The 14,010-nt window shown below is 37.2% G+C and overlaps 1 protein-coding gene across 1 annotated transcript in view; it reads left to right on the forward strand.

The window, feature by feature from the left end:
* The window catches only part of si:ch211-106h4.4 (MAM and LDL-receptor class A domain-containing protein 1), a 32,131-nt gene that overhangs the window by 1,208 nt on the left and 16,913 nt on the right, over positions 1-14,010 (forward strand). Inside the window, exons 2-22 of the mRNA XM_053495534.1 lie at positions 1,430-1,531; positions 1,688-1,816; positions 1,898-1,997; positions 2,099-2,261; positions 2,396-2,639; positions 2,744-2,866; positions 3,032-3,159; positions 3,291-3,525; positions 4,782-5,044; positions 5,690-5,780; positions 6,246-6,386; positions 6,595-6,726; positions 7,640-7,767; positions 7,856-8,024; positions 10,350-10,469; positions 10,586-10,740; positions 10,874-10,969; positions 12,576-12,666; positions 12,836-12,961; positions 13,083-13,185; positions 13,818-13,968. Coding sequence (XP_053351509.1) covers positions 1,430-1,531; positions 1,688-1,816; positions 1,898-1,997; positions 2,099-2,261; positions 2,396-2,639; positions 2,744-2,866; positions 3,032-3,159; positions 3,291-3,525; positions 4,782-5,044; positions 5,690-5,780; positions 6,246-6,386; positions 6,595-6,726; positions 7,640-7,767; positions 7,856-8,024; positions 10,350-10,469; positions 10,586-10,740; positions 10,874-10,969; positions 12,576-12,666; positions 12,836-12,961; positions 13,083-13,185; positions 13,818-13,968 — 2,990 coding nt within the window. The remainder of the gene's footprint in view (positions 1-1,429; positions 1,532-1,687; positions 1,817-1,897; positions 1,998-2,098; positions 2,262-2,395; positions 2,640-2,743; positions 2,867-3,031; positions 3,160-3,290; positions 3,526-4,781; positions 5,045-5,689; positions 5,781-6,245; positions 6,387-6,594; positions 6,727-7,639; positions 7,768-7,855; positions 8,025-10,349; positions 10,470-10,585; positions 10,741-10,873; positions 10,970-12,575; positions 12,667-12,835; positions 12,962-13,082; positions 13,186-13,817; positions 13,969-14,010) is intronic.

Raw genomic sequence — 14,010 nt, forward strand, 5'->3', positions numbered from 1 at the left:
TAACATCAGCACAATGACGACTCGCCCATGATATCATCGCCACCCTGGATCGATGCGCCATCGCTGCCTGGGTGCACAAAAAAGACACATCTAGCTGTGATGATGTCTTAAACCTATTTCCAAAAGGGAGCTCATGAGAATAACATTGTATTAAGGTACATCATAAACAGTGACATCAGCATCAGGGGATTTTTATAGGTCTTAGTTTTTTGAAAATGCACATCCATTGTTTTAACATGCTCAAAAAAAGCACACCGGTTGTGTGGTGTGCCTGGGTGGTGATGGCGCAGGTGCTTGGGCCATCGTTGCTTGCAACTATCTTTTTTTGGTTTTGTTTTGCATTGTTTTGGCTTTAAGTATTTGTTAGATAAATAATGGCACAATGTAAAATAATTATATGATGTTAGTCTCTAAAACAAGAACATAAAATTAAAAGAGAGGAAACTAACTTTTCTAACTACCATGACCTATTTGATAAATATGATCAGTATTAATTTAGATTGTTATGCAATATTATTTTCCCTTCTCAACTCAAAAGTTATGCAATATAAATATCAGCAAGGCCTTCTAATGATGAATGTGCATAGACTGCTATTATAGTAATATGTCAGGAAGTTGTTGCAAATGTCAGAGATCCTACCAGAACACAAGCTTGACTTCTGGGAAGGGATGGGAGAAGAGGATATGAAAAGTCCATAGTTCAAGTGACAACATTCTTGCAGTGCACAATTCAAAACTGACAATTCAGCATCAGAAGGTTTTTTTTTTTCTGGATCATAACCTTCAAGAAAATTGCTGACGATATATATATAATATATATATATATATATATATATATATATATATATATATATATATATATATATATATATATATATATATATATGTTTTTTTTTTCTTGAATATATATATATATATATATATATATATATATATATATATATATATATATATACTGTATATATATATATTTTATTTTTTTTACTGTTAACTACAATACTGTGTATAATTGTGTAAATGCATGCAGCAATTAAAGTATTGTTTAGACTAGGTAATGTTATGAAAATGAATGAGAACTAACAATAAATTAAATATTTATATAAGTAGTATAATTATATTACAGCAAATCATGACAAATCACAATAATATAAGGGGTTTCAAGTCAAACCGGGATTTTTAATTGCAGAATAACAGAGTTAGGTAATGAGAATAAAAACCACTACCATGCTGAGTCAGAAGTCTTCTGTAAATACCAATTGGTTTTATGCCCATGTTTTGACCATTTATATAATCAACTGTTTGTGTAGCAACACGCTGAGTACCATTACTTTTACCTGTTGCTATGTGCTATGTTCAGCTTTAACTGAAGCTACCAACAAAAAAATAAATTGTCATACAAGTGTTTGTATTTGATATGTTCTTGTCATAGTTTTTGCTACCTGTTCTACTGGACAGTTGCTGACTGTTTTGCAGAACCATGTGTCTTGTGAGAAAGCCAGCTATATTGCTGTGTCAGGTCAGGAATTCAATGGTATGTGCTGTAATCCATTCTGTAATCTGTGTTCTTTTTTTACATGATCTTTTTTAAATCGTTTTCTTTATTTTCTGAATTTATTTCCATCCAAAATGGCGATAATATACTGGTTTATATATAGAATTTATATAAGGTGCACCATTGTATCTGCAGGTTCTTGTGATTTTGAGAAAGATGCTTGTAGTTGGAAAGATGTGAGTAAAGACGAATTTCGGTGGAGGCTTGAGAAGGCAAACATCAGCAACATCCCGGGTGTGGACCATACCACTGGAACACCATGGGGTACAGACCTATATTTTGCTTAATTTGTACTTGTAACAGAATATGTACAGGAGCTGCATATAAGTTACTATCTGTCTATAGGTCAGGTCATGCATGTGGAGGGTGAGAACGTCGGGATTTTTTCAAAAGCACTTTTGGAGTTCTCCTTACCTCTGGACACTGCACTTGGGTGCCAGATAAGGTAAATAAAATAGCACCATAACCCTAACCAAAAGTTTAACATTTTCCATTAAAGTTTAAGCTCAGGGTTCCATACGTTAAACAATTTATCTCATTTGGTAGATTTTGGTATCATCTTCATGATTCTATTGGTATAAGCTCTCGTTTTGCCCTAAACCTGGACACTAATGCATCATCTGTGGCCTTGTGGGAGATTGAAAAGGGGCAAACAAATGGTTGGGTGAATACAACTATCAGTATTGGAAATCGTCCTAAAGGATCGAAGGTATCCAGCCTTAATTATTTTATGATCTCTTGATTTCGAAATTGTTATTGATTCATGTGATTGATTAAGTGATCTTAGAGTTTTCAGTGTTTTCTTATCTTACTTTCATTTACATGTATTCACCTACATTACAGCTGCTGTTTTCTGTTGCCCCAACTTTTATTGGAACTCAAGATATAATGCTAGATGATATTACATTGATGAGCTGTACAGAAGAGGATATTCCTCCAGGCTCAGATCAGCTCAGCTGTGACTTTGAGGAAAATACGTGTGGTTGGTACATAGACCAGTCTGCGAGTCTCATTTGGGAGAGAACTAAGGGTCAAAAACCCTCATATGACAATCAGGGACCAGGACATGACCAGACAACTGGTTCAGGTGAATCAGCCACTTTCATTTTGGCCCAATATTTAGTACATCAAATTAATTTACTTATTTGTTTTTACCTCCTGGCTATAAAGACCATGCATTTTCTTTTTAAGGTTATTATATGTTTGTGGCAACAAAAACAAACTCAAATCCATTACAGACAGCAAGACTTATTAGTTATCCCCAGCAAGCCAAATGTGTCAGCTTCTGGTATCATATCTATGGTGCCAGCATTGGTGAGTAATGATTACATGACATGGGTGATGTGTTCTTTGGCTAGGTTGAAAATCCTGGTCTGATTCATTGAAACAGATGCATCAGCTCTGCATTTGCTAACATAAGCCTTTAAAATGCATTTACAGTAGCATAAGCATTTAAAATGTTCCCATTGGGGTTTTCAGGTTCTCTCAGATTTATTAGTAAGGATATTAATGGGACAGAGATAGTCACGTGGATTAGGACTGGCACACAAGGCAACAAATGGCGCTTTACAGACCTTAGCTTCGCCACCAATGAGAATCCAGTGCAGGTACTGTATTTAAGTCTCAGCATATATAAAATTATATACAATACACATGATACACTGTGTATTGTATGTAATTTTATAGACTATATATTATATGTAATATAGTTTTACATTGTGTGTATGTGTGTGTGAAGTTTATCTTTGAGGCTACCTTGGGAGGAACTGATGGCAGTATTGCCCTAGATGGAGTGCAGGTCTGGAGCAGCGTAAATGGATCATGTCCACCTGAAAGAGAATGTACATTCCAGAGCTCTCTGTGCGGCTTAGAAACTGACCCTGATGCTGACTTCCCCTGGATCAGAATCACAGGAATGCAGGCTGCAGGTTCTCCTAGCCCAAGCAAGGATCACACCCTTGGCACTGACCAAGGTGAGGAATTCAGCTCAGGATATAAAAAAAACTTATATCCTTATTGCTGCAAAACCTTGATCTGCATCATGAGATGATTTGGTTACTGTAAACTGTGCTAAATATTTTGTGGGTACATCACTGGTACACCATCATTACTATTTTAATGCACTATGTACCGTATTGTGCAGTGTGCACTTTATGAAGCAGCTGTTCATTCTATCTTGATTTATTTTTTTATTATTATTGCTTAGTGGTTAGCGCTGTCACCTTGCACCTGACACCCTTATGTGCTTGTTGAACATTCTATTCGAAAGAACTGGGCAATGCTATGGTGTTGATAGCTACCCTCTTTCTTGCTATAACAGCCTCCACTCATCTGGAAAGACTTTCCATTAAATTTCCTAGCATGGCCATATGGATTTGTGTTCATTGAGCCATAAGAGCATTAGTGAGATCAGGCACTAATGTTGGGTGAGGAGGCCTTACATTCTGCTTAATCCCAAAGGAAATGAGTGGGCATTTTAAATTCTTTTAATACAACCTTAGAAAACTTTGTTCATTTTGTGCACAGAGATATTTTTATTCTGATACATGTTTAGTTGTAGTGAAAACAACTGTTAAAACATGAGGAAATCCTACATATGGGTTTGGTGTCCTTATAATTTTGACCATGAAGTGTATGTTAACAATTTTACCCAAACAAATTCCTTTATTCAGGTAAAAAAAAATCTCTTAACATTATCCACATAAGTTCCGTGCTGAATTTCAGTTTCTAAAATTATTCTTTATGTAAAGTGCCTTGCAAAAGTACTCATTCCCCTTTAACTTTTTCACATTTAGTCACATTAAAACCACAACTATGAATATATTTTATTGGGATTTTATGTAATTGACCAACACAAAGTGGTGCATTTGTAAAGTGGAAGAAAAATTATAGCCTAAATGTTTTTTAATAAAAATGTAAAAATGTAAAAAAAAAATATATATATTTAAAAAGTGTGGTAAAAAAATACATTTACATTTGTGGTTGTAACATGACAAAAGATATATGAGTACTTTGGCAAGGTAATGAATATATGGTTTATGTTCTTTACAAAAAATGGTGCCAAAGGTTAAATTAACTGTTTTATTGTTCCATAACCATAAAAAATTTGAATACTGACAGCATAAGAGACCTTCATTAAAAAAAATTCTTCTTATCTGTCATAACTAAGATTTCAATACAATATGTACAGTATTGTTCTATGTTTCTTATTTATGTTCTGTGTACTAAGGTTACTACCTGAGTGCACAGCTGTGGGATCGGCCGAGTGGCAGTAAAAGTCGCATGGTGACACATTTTTATGAACCAAATCTTGAAAGCGAGGAATGCTGGATATTCTGGTATCATATGAGTGGAGGAAATGTGGGGATGCTTAATGTGTACCTGCATGAGTCAGAAAACACTCCAGTCACCCTTTGGAGCCGCAGTGGAAACCAGGGAGAACGCTGGAAACCCGGCCGAGCCACTGTAATCAGCCCACTAAACCCTTATCAGGTAAATTTACAAGCATTATCATTTGGCTAAAATATCTGAGCACATGTAAAATAATATTTTGTTTATTTTATTGTTTACTGCAAACTTGATTTTGATTTTCTTAAATGGTGCAACACTTTTAAAGTTACACTGCTACAGTAGTATAACACTATTAAATAGCAGCAGGTGAAAACTGCAGTAGTGATTAGCACCTGCTGCTATGCAGGGCTGTACATGTGAAGTTTAGATAAATCAGTAATGAAATCATTTCCAAACAACATCCTGTTTGATAAGAATCAGTTGACTGTCTTATGTTTCATGACTAAAAGAACTATCAATCATTAACCAGCCTTTTGCTGGGAACATTTATTACTGAATATGGTTTACTTATCAACTTGAAATATGATGTAATAACATAATAATAATAATAATTTGATAATCTTCTTGAAAAAGATAAAGGTTAAGCAGTAGTGCAATGTTTTCATAAAGTTCCCAAAGCATTCTCTTCTGCATTTAACAAAATCCTATTAAAAAGTAATATAAGAAGTAAGAAAAGTAAAAGGATTCACAGTGCGTTGATTATCTAAAGACAGAATTGTTATAGACTTTCTTTGTTTTAGATATGAGTCTGATAGAAATAACAGACATATTTTGTTTGTGTATTAGATCGTATTTGAAGCGGTGGCTGGGGAAGGTCAGGATATGGACATTGCCATTGATGATCTGAGCGTACTGAATGGGCCATGTCTGCCTCACGGTATGAACCGCCAGTAATATGATCTCTACTTCATAAAATGTCATAGAGTATGACATGTTCAATAGTGTTTTTTTTCTGTTTTTTGTATACATGCGCATGTGGTCACTTACAGTAGGCCTGCAAAGTGTCTTTAGCATGAACTACAAATTTACTGATAAGGTTTCCAAGAGCTTACAAAATTGTATATACATTTCGAACAAATTATGCAGATTCTCACTTGGAAAAAGTGTCTGCGTTTCATTCCAGTGCACTCCATTAGCTTCAAGCAAGTTACATTCAGTGCAGTTTAAAAAGGAAGTCTGTGCGTTCACCTTACGATTTTTAGCATGCATACATGCAGTAGCACTTAAGTAAAGTGTTTAAAATGACTCAAAGTAAATTAAACATTATTGGGTTTTTAATACATTTGTTAAAATATTTATGCTTGTGTCATCTTACACTTTGTGTCTGTTATGGTTCCCTTAGGGTTTTGTGATTTTGAGATGGACCTGTGTTACTGGGAAAGCAGTGCTCTCAGCACTCACACTGTAGCCTGGAGCTGGACATCCGGAGTCACTGACTCTAAGTTTGGACCTCAAGTAGACCACACAACCAATTCCAACTTGGGTAAGAGTCTCTGCATAGATCCTGTAGAAGAATCAGCAACCATGGCCATGTCCTACACATACTGTACACTGGAGATAACATATTAAAGCAGGTTCTAAAGGTCTATAGCTTGCTTGTGCAGCATTATCAGTCTCTCTAACAAACCAGAGCTCTGCCTTTGGCTATCTCTGACAGTTTTTTTGTTGTTGTTGCTGCTGCTGTTTTTCAGGACACTACATGGCCTTTGATACAAAGCACAGCATTAATGAGCAAATTGCTTATCTCCAGAGTGAGGTAATGCAACCAGTGGACCAGGCATGTCTGGAGTTCTGGTACTATATGGATATGTGGGCTGTTATAGGTAAGCTTGGTATATAAATAAATAAATTCATATTTTTTTTTTTTTTTTTTTTTTTTTTAACGGTGTAATTATATACAGAATGTCACATGACACAGCAAAATTCCCAGTGTTGCATTAACACCCAGGGTCGTAAATTACAACAACAGTGGTGTGTTTATATACAGTAGGCCCAGATGTTAAATCAATACTGGAGAGTTTACTGTGTATAGTTTGATTGATGGACACTAATAACATGCTGTTGCATTAAGTAGCAGTGGAGAACTAAACCCTTAAGCTGTGCCATGTCTAAAGTGGATCCTGTTGAAAATTTTGTTGTACTTTAAGTCAGCCTGCTTATACAGTATGTGGCTTTAGTAAATGTAATAATGGATCAAGTATCACATCGCTCCAGACTTTGCATGTGCAACGGTGCCAAAATATATTGTTCACTTGCTTTCTTTGAGGCACATGTCATTCTATTCCTATACCACAACTATAACCACCACAGGAAATAAAAACTCTTTTATCTACACTATCAATTATAATAATGAATAATTAACATTCTAATATAATCATATGTACATCAGATCATCATTACATCCAATAAATTAAGACGTCTTTCTATAAATACTGACACAGACAGCTTCCTGATTGCCCCCTGCTGGTAATCCTACAAAGGTCCAAACAGCTCTTTCACCATAATTCACAACTGATAATGTGTATTATTCTCTCCTTTTAGCAAGTTACTCCTTATGTGACAGTGAACTAACCAACTGTCATGTGCACATACTCATAATGTGTGTTATGTACTGTATCCCTATAATTAGCCTGTGATTTAAAAACTCAATCCATAATTAATGTCTATTTTCCTAACTACAGTACAGTATCCAAAACCCTTGATTAATCCTTATTAATGTCCTGTTTTTCTTTGCAGACAAACTCACGCTAACTGTGTATGTGAATCAGTCAGGCATGTTACACTTCCTGTGGAATCAGACTGGCACTCAGGGCAGAATGTGGCACAAAATCACACTGGATTATGAAGCATCAGAGCAATACCAGGTCTGGCACTTCATAAATCACTTTCACAAATTTACAAAGCTGCCCTGCTTTAGATCGATTTAACATCATCATCTGTTATCATCCACAGCTTGTGTTTGAGGCTAAACGTCCACCGCGTCATGAAGGGGCTATTGCCTTGGATGATATCTATATCAGAGAGAGTGTGAGCTGTGCAGACATAATCACCACCACACTTGCCCCCACTATACATCCTACAACACCACCTGCATCCACTATGGACTGCAGCTTTGAGGAGGGTGAGAAACAAATGTGCACTTATAGCTGATTACTAGAGATGAGTTCAACATGTGAATATACAGTACTGTATGTAAAACCACGGTTAAATACAGGCAAGCTTTACCTTTACAGTGAGCTTCTACCGATAATTCTAATTATTTTAAGTACTCAAATATATATGTGTGTGTGTCTTTATGATGCACACTAAAACAATTACATGTACGTTACACATAAATCATTTTTATTCTGATTTAAAACTAATCAAGACGGCACAGTGGTGTAGTGGTTAGCACTGTCGCCTTGCACCTCCAGGGTTTGTGTTCGATTCTCTGTGTGCATGGAGTTTGCATGTTCTCCCCGTGCTTGGTGGGTTTCCCCTAGGTACTCCAGTTTCCTCCCACGGTCTAAAGACATGCAGATTAGGTTAATTGACATTCCCAAATTGCTCGTAGTGTGTAAATGAGCGTGTGAATGTGTTTATGTGCCTTAAGTCTCCTGGGATATAACAAAGCAGTATAGATAATAAGTGAGTGAGAGAATAAAACAAATAATTTTGAAGGTTGGTAAAAGATGTGGGTTCGCATGAGTTACGCTTGGTCATTAAGGTAACATCCCAAAGTGTAGAATATGCTCTTAATAAGAACCCCAAAAATTGTCACGCGCTAATAATATTATAATATGATTTATATCATTGTTTTGCATTTGATATAATGGGGGGGGGGGGGGGGGTCGGTGCTTTCAGGGGGCCCCGGCTCTGCTATAGGAACTTTAAAGGGAAGTGGGTGCATGGGAGCCTACTTTTAGAAGGTCCTCTTAGGCCCTCCTATTATGGTCCTGGCTTCTGGCTACCAGGGGGTCCTATGGAGGATGGGGGCTTTTAGAGGGCCCTCTAATTATAAGCGCCCTACTAGGAGGCCCTAGGGAGGAGGGTGTAGTGTACCTTTAGAGGGCCATCTGATTACAAGGGCCCCTACCATGGAGCCCCTGGCTTCTGGGGGGAGGGGAGGGGGGCGTGTTAACAGCCTTACAGAAGGCCCTCTGACTAGGGAGCGGTAGCATAGGGGGATGGAGGTGGTTAACCTGCCCGCTGAGTGGCCCCCCGTCTCATTTGTCATTTGCCCGCCGTGGCTCAAGTTGGCAAGAAATTTACAGCACATATTATTTTGACTGCATCATATTTCTTGTTGGGTCTATTTGTTGCACCTTATACCATCGTCAGATTTATACAGTCAACTTGCATCTGACAAGCTAACGCCTGGCCACCTCTCAACTTACATGAGCGCACTTCTTCACAACATTCTGACAACCCACGTGTAAACCTGCTGTTTATCTAAGTTATTGGTTTATTAAATATGACACGGGTGGGTAGTATTTGTGATTTCGCTTACTTTACCATTTCATTCTGTTGGTGTGCTTGAATTTATTTGTTCCTGGCCCTGCGCATGATATGACTGCCCCTTAGCTACGAGGATGTAATTGTCTTCTTTGGGAAAGCTGCAAAATAACAATTGCAGATTATAACAGGTACAGTACATGCCACTTTTGGTTCACTTTTATAGACATTTCCATTTCTATTTCGAACGAGCACATTCTGGATAATTTAAACAAATAATGTTTGTTATGGTACGATCTGGTTGTGCTACGTTGCTACCTGTCTCTATAAACAGAGATGGGTAACCTGGTGCTAACATTAACGTGAGGTAATGGCATTAGGCTGTACTGATTATAATTTGAGATCCAACTTGCTGTATTAACTTAAGCCACCTTCTTTTCACTTTTTCCGAGGTAAAAAGCGGCAAAAGATAGTTTTGTCCACATCATTCTGCTTTTACAACACGGTACGCGTATGCCGCACTAGTTTGGACCCACAAGTGGCATGATGACGTAGCAACTAGCCATCCCTGACAATGCTGGCGTTTTTTTTGTTTGTTTGTTTTTTGTTTTTTTTTCGTGAACGTTTTGCCCAGGGGCCCACACAACGCATAATCCGTTCCTGCAGAATATAATGTCATTTTATCTACATGTCACTTAAGACGGCATTTTACTGATAAAAGCAGGCATTGCTTTCTTATCCCTAAAAAGCTCTTAAACCATTGGGTCATAGAATCTTAAGCACAAATGGTTAAACAAAATTCTAGGTAACCATTAATTTAACATTTATGAAACATGAAGTGAAGAAGTCCAGCAAACCAGGCCCAGTTTGTGCCCGAACTAGTGCATTATTTAAATATTCATCATCCTGTACATGACTTTGCACTAGACATTGTCTAACTCAGAATTGGACTCACAGTGGTGTGGATTGTAAATTATTTTACATTAAGCTATAATCACATTTGTACTTTAAGGACTATGTGATTGGATTCAAGAAGGTCAGGGTGGAGTTGACTGGACTCGTCAACAAGGTCTTCAGGTCAACACAAGCAACAAAGGTCTCCTTTATGACCACACCATTGGAAATAAACATGGTAACCAGAAACAAGTCAACCTTCTTATGCCATCTGCTCCACTTGCATGGTTTATTTTGTTCAATAAATACATGACTGCATTTTTAAATGTGTGCCTGTGTATGTCTTACTTCTAGGTTTCTATTTGGCTTTAAATATGTCTAGTAACAAAGACGGTGAGAAAGCAGTCCTTTCTGCCCCCGTAAATATCCAAGCCCCAAGTATGTGTGTTGGATTCTGGTATTTCATGCTAGGACCTTCAGTGGCAAAGCTGGACCTTGTGGTTGAGACGGTACATAAGAATAAAGATTTGTCTCTTTTGTATGCTGTTAAATCTATTCCTTATAAATGACAATCTGATTTCACAACTGTGTTGTTTTATTTGGGTTCCTCCAGTGGAAACAGATTTGTCTTTCTCCACTCAGAAATCAACAGAGCTGATTGTGTGGACTAGACGAGGTACAGAAGCTGCCAAGTGGTTAAAAGCACAAGTCACAGTCAGCTTGGTGGACGCACAGAGAGTAAGAAAGAGCTCTTTGTAACAACTATGACTCAGTGACGGCTAGTGGTGATCTTAGATGTGAGGTCTAAAATTTAATTTATATCCGAGGATGAGTCACAAATTATCCACACTCTGGTTATATTAAAACATCTGTTGGCTGTCTTATGAGCTCTTTCCATTCAAGGCTACTGTCTCTCCAGTCACAGTTGTGCAAGTGTGAACATGTTACGTTAGTTTACTAAAGCAAAAATAGATGCCCCACTTGTGATTTGCAGAAAAGAAGAGCAGTGTGCAGTGATAAGTTTTGTGTTTTCTGAGGGTGTATCTGGAGCTGAAACATCACACTCTGCACTTAGAAAAGAGCATGAACAGAAGCGTTTGGATATCTGCAAACAAAATTTGAACATTTGGAAACTTGGACACCGAGGATAGCGAGGTAGAATTTTCTTAAAGAGAATCATTATCCGTGAAGAGACATGGATCCTTCACTATGAGAGTGGAACAGAAACATCCTCAATTGCTAACGAAAAAAAATAATAATAAAGTCAATCATAAAAATTGGAAAATTGCTGCTTACAGTTTTCTGTGATTCTCAAACGCCAGTGTTGGAACATTTTCAAGAAAAACGTTCAACAATCAACAGCGCTTGTTACTGTGAGATGTTTATTGAAGAGCTGAAGCAACAAACTTCCAAGGGCTCATGACAATGCACATCTGCACACTTCTAACCCATACTTTCGACAATCTGCAAACACTTTGTTTTATGGTGTCAAAGCATCCTCCCAATAGTGCTGATCCTCAGCTCTATCAGACTTTCGCATGTTTGTTCCCCTAAAAGCAGGCCTACGAGGACAACAATTCACTCCTGATGAAGAGGTGAAGACAGTTTTACCTTCATGGTGCGCATCTCAGCCAAAAAAATTATAAAAAATAAAAAGGGAACATGAAAGCTTATTTACAGATAGACATAGTGTATAGAACAGCCAGGAAATTATGTCATAAAATAACTGTATGTATTTGTCTTTTCTAAATGTCAAAATATATTCTACAGCCATAGTGTGGATAATTTTTGACTTACCCCATTTTGTGTGTGTGTTTGTGTGTGTGTGTGTGTGTGTGTGTGTGTGTGTGTGTGTGTGTGTGTGTGTGTGTGTCCTGGGGGGACGCAACGATGACTAGGCGTTAGACTACTGTCTGTTTCCACTGTTGAGTCCTTGAGCAAGGCCCTTGATCCCCAATTGCTCATATGTTAAATGAGATAAAGGAGCTCTAGATAAAGGTGCCTGCCAAATGTTGTAAATATGACAAGCTTTTATGGTTTAGCAAAGTATTTTATTTGAGTGGTCTTATTGATACCATAATAAATAAAAAATAAAATCTAAAATCTATTTTTCCTGATGATTTTTTTATATTAGGATGCTTCATTTGGGTACACTGTAACATGCACCTTCTCAATATTTTGTGTGTTTGTCTTAAGACCACTAGGGTTGCTGTTGTGCTTTTTTTCCTCAATGTAATCTGATATTTATAACTAACATGAAATCTTATACTGATGTTATTTTTAAATCTACATTGATGGCTAATAAATGTATACCAGCCACACAGACTATCATTGCCTTTTACAGATGAAATTCATTGGTCATAGAAACACCACAAACCGTGGGTTCATAGCAGTTGACGATGTGCAAGTGACCCCAGGTGTCTGTGAAGATCATAGTAAGTAATCTTTGTCTCTTTCTAACCCATTACCCTTTAAGTGTTTGAATGCAATAGTCTTTATTTTGAATTTGAGACAAAGCATAACCGCTGATTTGATAACTATATTACCATCATTACCAGAACAATGATTTAATTAGTTTAACATGACGTGTGTTTTTTTGTGTAGGCCCATGTGGCTTTGAAAGCCCTTCACTGTGCGGATTTGATCAGGATATAAGTGATAGCACTCACTGGCTCCATGTGAATGGCAGCAGCATTGACAATGTTGATCACACATACGGAACTCAAATAGGTGAGTCATTTGCAATATGTGCTTTATATAGAATAGAAGATATTAGTCATGTATTATTATTATTATTATTATTATTACTCAAAAATGTATTTTAAATTATCATACTTTTGTGGCCTAAAAGGTCATTCGATGGCTGTTTTGGGAAAGAAGCTTCTGAAACCAGAGACAACACACCTCCTGACTCCAGCATACAGTAAAACAACTGAGTCATGTCTACAGTTCTGGTAAGGTCTAATAAGCATGCATTTAAAAATGCATGTTTTTTTTGTTTTTTTTTTGTTATAGCATTAAGTCCACAATAATATGTCCAGAATGCTAAATTGCCAATTCTACGGACCTGCCAATTTTCCCCAATATAGGACAGTTACAATTTGTATTTTGAGGAGGGTGAGGGCTAACACATGCTTCCTCGAAGGCATGTAAAGCGAACTGTATCTTTTAAACAGCAGTATTACAGGGCAGTGAAACAAACTCAGTTACGAGCATTTTATGCTCCCTCCGTATACAGGTGCTCACACAGGCCTAGTGTGACTGTGACTGACAGGGAAGAGAGTATCATCATCCCTCCCTAAGACACAGCATGAAAATCATGATCTGTTGACTATAGGGTTAAAGGGTTATAGGGTTTAAGTCCCAAAACTCAGGAGAATGAAAACTGACCTTTTGACCACCCAAAATGCATTATAGATTAAAAAAGACAGATCTTGATATTAATTGCCATATTCATTCATTGGTATGCATAACAGCTTTATGCATTTTGTCTTTTAACTGGCGATCTCTACATTTCATCAGGGACATAGATTTCAATACTTGGATAATATGTAATAACTAAAAAAATACTAATCCAACACTGTAGGTACTGGCTATCTGCTGGGTCAGGTGATTCTCTCTCAGTGCATATTTACCTAAATGGAGAGCTGGGTCCTGCCCTTTGGTCTCTTTCTTCAGTGCGTTCTACAGGCTGGGAGGTGGCAGAGGTCACTGTTTCTTCTCCAGCCAAATTCAGGGTGAATTCCTAAACACTATTTTTCATTTGTAATTTTTTTACA

The sequence above is a fragment of the Clarias gariepinus genome, chromosome 1 (genome assembly GCF_024256425.1).
Source record: "Clarias gariepinus isolate MV-2021 ecotype Netherlands chromosome 1, CGAR_prim_01v2, whole genome shotgun sequence".
NCBI classification, from domain to species: Eukaryota; Metazoa; Chordata; class Actinopteri; order Siluriformes; family Clariidae; genus Clarias; species Clarias gariepinus.